General features: G+C 40.5%; 1 protein-coding gene across 1 annotated transcript in view; it reads left to right on the forward strand.

The window, feature by feature from the left end:
• The window catches only part of LOC150091114 (propionyl-CoA carboxylase alpha chain, mitochondrial-like), a 1103107-nt gene that overhangs the window by 603618 nt on the left and 488653 nt on the right, over positions 1 to 10836 (forward strand). The window contains exon 12 of the mRNA XM_090381963.1: positions 357 to 424. Within this exon, the coding sequence (XP_090238089.1) occupies positions 357 to 424 (68 nt within the window). The remainder of the gene's footprint in view (positions 1 to 356; positions 425 to 10836) is intronic.

The following is a 10836-nucleotide window of genomic DNA, read 5'->3' on the forward strand; positions in this document are numbered from 1 at the left end:
AAGGCCATATTGCTCGAGAGATATGCGGTGGTCATTCCCTGACCCTTTCCGCATCCTCCGTATTTGGTGGTCACGGGCTCAAACCCCAGTCTAATCAAGAAGCGTGTGCTACACACACTGCTGCTCCTGCCCACCTGGCTATGGAGTCGCCCTTTCCTCTCATGCCCTGCACAGTTTTTCATTTGCTTGAAAGATTAATACTGCTACAATATTAACTTGTAAATATCTTTGATATTTTGTTATTTAAATATCTGTGATGTGATTATAGATGAAAATCTTTGTTTGGTGGCCCTGGAGCTGCATTTTATTAGATAATTGCATATTTACTATTATCATAATTTTATTATTTTTTTTAGGGACTGTAGAATTTTTGGTTGACAAAAACATGGATTTCTTTTTTTTGGAAATGAATACTAGACTGCAGGTAAAAGTTTTTGAAAAGATTTTATTTATATATTTTATTGACCACCAAACAGTAAGAACGCTTTTTGTCAATGAGGGTGACTATGCAATATCAGTGATAAAGTTATGTTAATTCATTTTAAAATGCATTGAAAAAGACTTCAAATAAGTATCTTATTTTAGGTCTTTCTCTGTGAAATTTACAGTCGACAGTATCCAATTGTATAGTTTCATTCAAATTTCATTTGTGTATTGGAAATTTAAACTAACTACTTACAGTAAGTTTTAAAGTATAATAAAATAAAAATATAGTTTACAATGAAAGTAGCTGTACAATACAGGCAACCCCCAAACACGGGTACTTCTACAACATGGTTTCACTCTAACACGATTGATAATTTGTGGCAATCTTCACGCAACACAGTACATATATAACACGGTTTCGCTCTAACTTGGTTAGAGAATTTCAGTAAACCTCACACAACAGGGTATTTTTGAGCCTCTATGTTGTCAAAACCCTGATATTATGTTGGATGTAATTTTTCAACGTTTCCACTCTTTTTGAATCTCCGCTGTTGACTCGCTAGTCAAAAAAAATATTTTATTTTGTTGGGAAATCCCCGTGTTACATTCTATACTATTTAACTTGTGCTTGTTCAACTTGTGTAAAAATCAAGATTTCAAAGTTTTATTACTATTGGATAGCATACTATAGGCCATACAAAAGGTTTAAGTCATCCAAATATTGAAGTTATGTTCCAAAAACCACAGTTGTACTAGGTTAATACAACTTATTTTATTCAGCCATTAGATCAAGGCATTATATTGATATTATTATATATTTGGATATTATATTTAATATTATACTTGGCATCATAGTTTCAAAATATCAAAGATATTTGGATTGGCATCAAAATATCAAAGATATTTGGATCTTAGAAAGACCTTTGATACTGTTGCACATGGAAGACTGCTGCACAAATTGGAGCAGTGTGGCATTGGAGGCAAATTGCTGCTATGGATAAAGGGATAGTTGAGGTGGAGAAGGCAGAGAGTGGTAATCAATGGACACTGCTCATCGTGGACTAATGTTATTAGTGGAGTCCCTCAGGGTTCAGTGCTGGGTCCAATATTGTTTTCTGTTTTTATAAATGATATTGATCATGGTATATCAAGCTTAATGTCCAAGTTTGCAGACGATACAAAGGTTGGCAGGGTTGTTAAGGACACTACTGACACTATGCTGCTGCTGCAACAGGATCTGGAAAGGTTGAGCAGATGGGCTGAGAGGTGGCAAATGAAGTTTAACATTGACAAATGTAAAGTACTACATACGGGAAACAGCAACCCCAGAGCAACGTATCAACTCTGTGGTGCTACACTGACTGTGGTAGAGAATGAAAAGGACCTGGGGATAATTGTGCAGGCAGATATGAAGTTCTCTGAGCAGTGCAGACGTAGCTGCAAGAGTAGCTCATGGTGTCTTCTCAATGATATACAGGAATTTTTCTAGCAGGCCACACCTAGAGTGCTGTATACAGGTCTGGAGGCCTCATTTCAAGAAGGATGTAGAGATGCTGGAACGAGTACAGGCCACACCTAGAGTGCTGTATACAGGTCTGGAGGCCTCATTTCAAGAAGGATGTAGAGATGCTGGAACGAGTACAGAGAAGGGCAACAAGATTAGTGAATGGAATAAAGGGGTGCTCTTATGATGAAAGGCTTAAGTTTTGCAAATTACAGTGTCTGGAGACTAGGGACCGGCGAGGTGATTTGAATTTGAAGTGTATAAAGCCTCGAATGGTTTTGAGCATGCTCAATGTCGATGGGATTCTTCTTCTTGCTCAGAATAATCACCTGAGAGGGCATAAATTCAGATTGAAGAAAGACAGATGTGTGGAAATTTGCCTTTAGCCAGCGGGTAGTTGGTTGGTGGAACAGACTTCCATCCCTTGTTGTGGAGGTTGATAGCCTAAATAAATTTTCAGGTATGGTATTTCTAACGAACAGAGGAGTGAAACCACTTCCACTTCACCCCTCTGTTCGTTCAAAATACCTGTCCAGCTGAGCCTTAAACTTATTTAGGCTATCAAGTTCCACGACAAGGGATGGAAGTCTGTTCCACGAACCAACCACCCGCTGGCTAAAGGCAAATTTCCGCACGTCTGTCCTACATCTGTCTTTCCTCAATTTGAATTTATGCCTTCTCAGGTGATTATTCTGAGCGAGAGGAAGAATCCCATCAGCATTGAGCATGCTTAAACCATTCAAGGCTTTATACACCTCTATCAGATCACCTTGCTGGTGCCTAGTCTCCAGACACTGTAATTTGCAAAACTTAAGCCTTTCTTCGTAAGAGCACCCCTTTGTTCCATTCACTCATCTTGTTGCCCTTCTCTACTCGTTCCAGCAGCTCTACATCCTTCTTGAAATGAGGCCTCCAGACTTGTATACAGTACTCTAGGTGTGGCCTGACCATTGCCTTATACAAGGGAATAATCACCTCCTTATCCCTGCTAGAAAAATTCCTATATATCATTGACAATACACCATGAGCTACTCTTGCAGCCCGTCTGCACTGCTGAGAGAACTTCATATCTGCCTGCACAACCAGCCCCAGGTCCCTTTCATTCTCTACCACTGTCAGCGTAGTACCACAGAGTTGATACGTTGCTCTGGGGTTGCTGTTTCCCATGTGTAGTGCTTTACATTTGTCAATGTTAAACTTCATTTGCCACCTCTCAGCCCATCTGCTCAACCTTTCCAGATCCTGTTGCAGCAGCAGCATAGTGTCAGTAGTGTCCTTGACAACCCTGCCAACCTTTGTATCGTCTGCAAACTTGGACATTAAGCTTGATATACCATGATCAATATCATTTATAAAAACAGAAAACAATATTGGATCCAACACTGAACCCTGAGGGACTCCACTAATAACATTAGTCCACGACGAGCGGTGTCCATTGATTACCACTCTCTCTCTTCTCTCCCTCAGCCACCCCTTTATCCACAGCAGCAATTTGCCTCCAATGTCACACTGCTCCAATTTGTGCAGCAGTCTTCCATGTGCAACAGTATCAAAAGCCTTTCTAAGATCCAAGTATATAATATCAAAGTTATTCCCTGCATCCAGTTCCTTTGTGACTGCATCATAGTATCCAATCAATTTGGTCAGGCAAGACTTATCCATAAATGGGTAACATAAGCCAGAATATCACTAGTGTATCGACACTGACGGAATTCATACTGGCGATCGTTGATCAGATGGAAGGTTTCTAGGTAGTTTAAGAGTTGGCGGTTAATTGTTTTCTCCTTTACTTTAGAAAGAGTAGCAGTAATTTCAATGGGACGATAATTGGATAGGAGGGATTTGTCACCCTTTTTAGGACCTGGCTGGATATGAGCAAATTTCCAAGCAGAAGGAAAAACACCTTTGGAATAAGAAAGTGATAAAAGGTGGCAAAGAACAGGAGTAAGTTCATGGGCACAGGTTATGAGAACAAGTGAAGAAATACCATCGGGACCTGGAACTTTCTTGGCATCAAGATTCGTCAAAATCCTTCTGGCATCCTTTTGATGCAAAACCACAGGAGGCATTGAATGGAGCATGTTGGAATGGTGGGAACTGTTTTACCAAGATCATTAATACATGAGTTGAAAAAAAAATGGCATGCTAGCAGGTCAGATTTATCCTTGGCTGAAGTGACAATAGAATCATCTGGTTCTCCGGGTGCCAAGGGAATTTAAGGTAAAACATTCAGATTTCGATTATATAGCGATATTTCTCAGCAATAAAAGTTCATTTTAAGTTTTATCATTCTCTGTTAGCAGTTCTTTTATAATCCAGTTCTACACTTGGAAAGTCACAAGTAAGAAGAGGAAGGAAATTCAACTTTCTTTTTCATTACATATATTACTTTTTTACTAACCAATTAACTTACCTAACCGCTTGGCCTCCTTACAGCACTGCTACTGCCTCCCCTTATCAGGGCCGGTAAACTGGGTGAAAAGTTATCCTCCATTGCAAAAGGAGTAACCATGGGTATAAATGACTATCCACCTCTAGAGCCTTCAAACTGAAGGCCAGGCAAACCCAATGATGAGGACTTAAACCAACCGAAAAGGCTCCAAAGAGAAGTGCAGTGCAATGAGATGCTAAACTTTCTGCTGATAACCTCTCTCTATCTCTCTCTCTCTCTCCAACCAGCCTGTCGGAAAGTTATCATCATTTGTTATCCAAATATATTTGGAATCCATTGCAGGAACACCATAAATATGTTAAACGGTTAATGGTTAAATCCTGAGACCTGATTGAAACAGCTAATTCAAAACATTGAGTGGCTGCTCAAAACAATATCATTTTCTGGGCTGTTGGTATCTATCACTCCTCACAATACATTAAATTCGTCCAAAGGTGTCATTACCAAGTTGGACCTGATGAGGATCTGAAGAGGAATTAGTGCAGGAACTGAGCAATCAGAAAGTAATTAGTGCAAAACATATAATGACCAAAAAAGATGGAAATCTCGTTCCAACGTAGCTTAATTTTAACTTTCTGCACCCTGGATTTGCCATCCTCAGTAAAAGCTGGCTATTTATACTGCCGAATTCGGCCTTATATCCCTAATCCTATTCATTGTTTTAAAGGCCAAATATGTGGACACACCCAACAAGCATGTAGAAGTGATGCCATTTGTCCTATTTTTGGTTCCAAGGAGCATACACAAGCAGACTGTTCAGCCTCTAGTCCCATTTGCCCCAACTGCAAAGAAAGTTACCCAGGCTTTTCCAAATATTGTGAAATGTGGAAAACAGGGAAGAAAATCCAAAAATATAAAATAGAGCAGAAAGTCACATACACTGAGGTACAAATATGTAGACAGGTTATGTTGACCGTGCCTATTTGTTCATATGCATCTCATGCTTGAAGCTTTAATTCAACAGCAGCTCAAACAGATGTATCAGTACCTCCAAGCACATCTCTAGCTAACTGGGTTAAAAATACATTATCAAACTTTGTTAAAGACACACATCAAACTAAAACCAGTGAAGTGACCAACACTCCAATTAGCATTCCAACTGATACTTGGACCATCCCGCATGACAAAGAAAAATTAAAAATTGCTAAAGACAACAAGAAACCTGAATCATCCACCAGTAGTATGGAAATAGATGCACATTCAGATCACGTGGAACCCCGTACTAGAACTTCATGCAAACGATACTATGGATACTGGACACCCCACCTTCCCAAAAAAAAGACTGAAAATATACTCCTCAAACAAAAAACAATCGGAGGAATCATCCTCAGCTAAACCTAAATGAACCAGAACATCTTATAATAGAATTGTAGAGGCTTTCATTGCAACACTGACAATATTCAATACCTAATTAACCGATATTATCCAGTCGCCCTTTGTTTACAGGAAACTTATTTAACCTTACATATTTCTCCTTCGATAAAGAACTATTGCCTTATTATTATTATTATTTTATTATTATTATTATTATTATTATTAGCCATATGGTGCAAAGAAGCCTGAGGCTTATGCTGCACAAGCCAAAAAAAAATTTCTGAATTACCCTGAGAGAGAGAGAGAGAGTCAGAAGTAGAATTGAATCACCAAGAAAGAGAAGAATGATGATATCCAGCTCAGGATCCTGGGTGTCGAAAAGATTGAAATACAACTAATGCTGCCCATGATGGTGTGGCAATCCTAGTAAATTCAAATATCCTAACTAAACTTATCCCACTTCAAACTGAATTAGAAGCTGTTGCTGTTTGTATAACTTTTCATGCTGTTTGTATAACTTTTCATATTACCATAACGCCTTTCTCAATCTACTTACCACCAAACCATACTTACTGTTTAAAAGACCTTGAAGATCTCATCATACAGATACCTCCATCCCTCTGTGTATATTAGGGAATTATAACGGGCACCACCCCTTATGGGGCGATCGCAATGAGTCGACTCATTGAAAGCTTTCTAGAGGCTGAAACCTCATCATACTGAATATTAGTGCACCCATTCGTGTACAGCTCCCAACCGGACACACCTCAGCAATAGATCTCTCAATTTGTTCTCCAATTCTGGTCCTAACCATAGAGTGGTGCATTATAAATGATCCTATGGACAGTGACCACTTCCCAATCTTATTCAAATTTTCGATAATACAAAGTCCTTCAAATAAACCCTGCAGAAAATGGAAATTTGTCCGTGCAAACTGCGCAAAATTTCAGTCATCAATCTGTCTTGATGAGGAAACAATCCGCCTCCATCATATTGATGATGTGACAGATTACATCGCAGTGCATCTCCTAAATGTGGCAAAAGACTCAATACCATTATCAAATCCCCGAGCCAAAAACATTTTAAATACTAGCATTAGTAGAGGCATTTGATGCAAGAAAGCAAGCTTATGCAGCATCAGCCAAAAAAAAAAAAAAAAAAAAACCACTTCCACTTCACCCCTCTGTTCGTTCAAAATACCTGTCCAGCTGAGCCTTAAACTTATTTAGGCTATCAACCTCCACCACAAGGGATGGAAGTCTGTTCCACCAACCAACCACTCGCTGGCTAAAGGCAAATTTCCGCACGTCTATCCTACATCTGTCTTTCCTCAATTTGAATTTATGCCCTCTCAGGTGATTATTCTGAGCTAGAGGAAGAATCCCATCAGCATTGAGCATGCTTAAACCATTCAAGGCTTTATACACCTCTATCAGATCACCTCGCTGGTGCCTAGTCTCCAGACACTGTAATTTGCAAAACTTAAGCCTTTCTTCGTAAGAGCACCCCTTTGTTCCATTCACTAATCTTGTTGCCCTTCTCTGTACTCGTTCCAGCAGCTCTACATCCTTCTTGAAATGAGGCCTCCAGACCTGTATACAGTACTCTAGGTGTGGCCTGACCATCGCCTTATACAATGGAATAATCACCTCCTTATCCCTGCTGGAAAAATTCCTGTATATCATTGACAATACTCCATGAGCTACTCTTGCAGCCCGTCTGCACTGCTCAGGGAACTTCATATCTGCCTGCACAACCACCCCCAAGTCCCTTTCATTCTCTACCACTGTCAGTGTTGTACCATAGAGTTGATACGTTGCTCTGGGGTTGCTGTTTCCCATGTGTAGTACTTTACATTTGTCAATGTTAAACTTCATTTGCCACCTCTCAGCCCATCTGCTCAACCTTTCCAGATCCTGTTGCAGAAGCATAGTGTCAGTAGTGTCCTTGACAACCCTGCCAACCTTTGTATCGTCTGCAAACTTGGACATTAATCCCGATATACCATCATCAATATCATTTATAAATACAGAAAACAATAATGGACCCAACACTGAGCCCTGAGGGACTCCACTAATAACATCAGTCCACGATGAGCAGTGTCCATTGATTACCACTCTCTGTCTTCTCCCCCTCAACCACCCCTTTATCCATAGCAGCAATTTGCCTCCAATGTCACACTGCTCCAATTTGTGTAGCAGTCTTCCATGTGCAACAGTATCAAAAGCCTTTCTAAGATCCAAGTATATAATATCAAAGTTATTCCCTGCATCCAGTTCTTTTGTGACTGCATCATAGTATCCAATCAAGTTGGTCAGGCAAGACTTCCCCTTAACAAAACCATGCTGTGTCTGAGCTATAACTGAAGTCTTGTCTAAATGATCCTGCAGTGCGTCTTTAACCAGTGCCTCCATTAATTTTCCTGGAACAGAAGTCAAGCTCACAGGTCTATAATTACTTGTGTCAGCCTTTGATCCTCCTTTGTGAATTGGGGTCACATTTGCACATTTCCACTCTATGGGTACCTCCCCTGAGTCCAAGGAAGCTCTCATAATTATGGCTAAGGGTTTGCTTACTTCCTTTGCTGCCTCCTTTAATATAACTGGATAGATCCCATCCACCCCGGGTGCCTTTCTTGTGTTTATCTTCAACAGTTTCTCCTCCACTTTACTCCCAGTTATTTCAAGATTCTGTAACTTACTGCTAGAGTTGAATACACCTCTGGCATTCCCCTCGCTGAATAACTCCTCATGTGTGAATGTCGATGCAAAATATTCATTTAGTTTGTTAGCCACCTGAGCAGGATCATCAACACTTGACCCATCAATATCAAGTGGACCAATCTGATTCATCCCTTTCCTTCTAGAGTTTACATAAGTAAAGAACTCTTTGCTGTTTTTCTTTGCATCCCTTGCCAAGGATTTCTCGTAATCTGCCTTTGCCTGCCTAACCTCCTTTGTAACTTGGTTGCATATCAACTTGTATCTATCATAGGCTTCTGTGTCATGTGTTAATTTGTAAGTATCCCATGCATTTTTCTTCTCTGCCATATGCCTCATTAGTTCATCTGACATCCATTTTGGCCTAAACCTTGAACAATATTTCTTAGTTGGTATGTAAAGCCTAGTAGCTTCCAAGATAAGTTCTTTGAATGCTTCCCATTTTGAATTTGCTGTTGGTAACATCATCAGTTGGTCCCACTGTATAGAATTTAAATACTGTCTCAGTCCATCGTAGTCGCCTTTACGGAAGCAATAACCCTTCCCTTTACCCCTAATGGTAGTTACCTCTTTGAGTAAATCCCACTTCAGCACACTGTGATCACTGCCACCTAGTGGTTCGTTTATCTGCAGATTCTTAATGCATGAAGAATCACTGCTGATAATCAAATCAAGAGTATTACTCCCTCTAGTTGCCTCCCGAACATGCTGATGTAGAAAACAATCATCCAATAAATCCACAAAAGCCCTGCTAGTGTGTGAGTATCCAGCCCCCAAATTCCAGTCAATATCTGGGAAATTAAAATCTCCCATTATAAGACACTCTGATTTACTGGCCCACTCTATTTCCCTGTACAGTTCCTTATTATACTCATCAGAGTCATTAGGCCTATAGCACACTCCTACTCTCAATTTTGATCTCCCAATGCTTATGTCACACCAAACTGACTCCACACTGCACTGTCCAGCGATGTCGACTGGCTTCACTTCCTTGGTTTTTATGTGTTTCTTAACTAATAGCATAACACCTCCCCCCTTCCTATCCTGTCTATCCTTTCTGTAGACGTTGTACTCCCCAAATTGCAGTTCCGCATCCCTTATATCTGTGTGACACCACGTCTCTGATATCCCAACAATATCTGCCTTCGATGTTTTGAGCAATACCTCAAATTCATCAAATTTATTTACTAAACTCCTAGCATTGGTGTACACGCAAGTATACCTGCACCTGTTTCTATTCTTAGCTACCCTAACACAACCCATGTGTTTACTTGTACCACAATGGCTCCCAGCAGTCTCTGAAATACCATGCATCTTGTTTTTCAGGCTTCTGCTCATTCTAATAGAAGCAGTGCAAGAATCTCTTTCACCTCTGCCAGTGGCTACTGTCAATCTATTGGTCTTTGTCTCCCCCCAAGCTAGCAGTTTTCCGACCCACCTAACACTGCCTCGATAGCATCAGCAAATATTCTTGCACCCTTTCTATTTAAGTGTATCCCATCCCTGTAGAAGCAATCTCTCCTGTTAACAAGTACAGTCCAGGCTGAAAAAAATTCTACCCTTTGAGCCTTGCACAATCTTTCCAGGGCCGAATTGATCGACAAGGCTCTCATCATATACTCCCTCCTATCGTGTCTGGGCAGAATTGCAGACACTTTCAAATTCAACCCTAATTCTCGGCTTTTGTTCAACAGTGACCTGTACTTGTTAAGTAATTCTGCCGGTCTCCTACTCTTAATATTATTAGTGCCAACGTGTACAACTATATCACCTTTTGTGCCCTTAAAAGATGATATTCGCTCTACAACGTCATCAACCTTTGCCCCTGGCAGACATACCCTGGTCCTGTTCCACCTATCTTTTTTACAAAGCATGTTCCCCGTTTCCCTGACAATAGAGTCACCAACAACTACTAGTTCCTTCGGGACCAGCGCATTCTGCCTTGGGGGTTGTCTCTGTGTCACGCGATGCCCAAGTGCAAGCTCTGGCGTTGATGTGGGCAGCTGAGAGCTTGATGGGCCCCTCAATTTAGTTTCTTCGAGGGCATCCACCCTGTCCTTCAAGCTCTCATATAGGCCCAAAAGAATGCCGAGTTGTTGCCTGATATCGTTACACTCCTTGCATCGCGCACACACAAAGACATCCCCCTTGGCAGTATCAAGTCCCGTACCCGATTGCTCTGCAAACATCAAGCAAACAGTGCATTTTATAAGGCTGTGAGTCAGAGGACAACTGCCCCCCTCAGTTCTGCTCTGAGCCACAGCACTTCCATTAGCTTGAGCCTTTTGCTTTGCTGCTCTGGTCTGAGTCATGATTCTATTAATTTATTATGTTATGTTATTAATTATATTATGTTTGTAATCTAAGTCGTTATATGTATTTATTTAAACGTACAATTTAACTGCTAACGAAGTTCAACT

This window comes from Mastigoproctus giganteus, chromosome 1 (assembly GCF_048544385.1).
Source record: "Mastigoproctus giganteus isolate SK-2022 chromosome 1, ASM4854438v1, whole genome shotgun sequence".
Lineage (NCBI taxonomy): Eukaryota > Metazoa > Arthropoda > Arachnida > Uropygi > Thelyphonidae > Mastigoproctus > Mastigoproctus giganteus.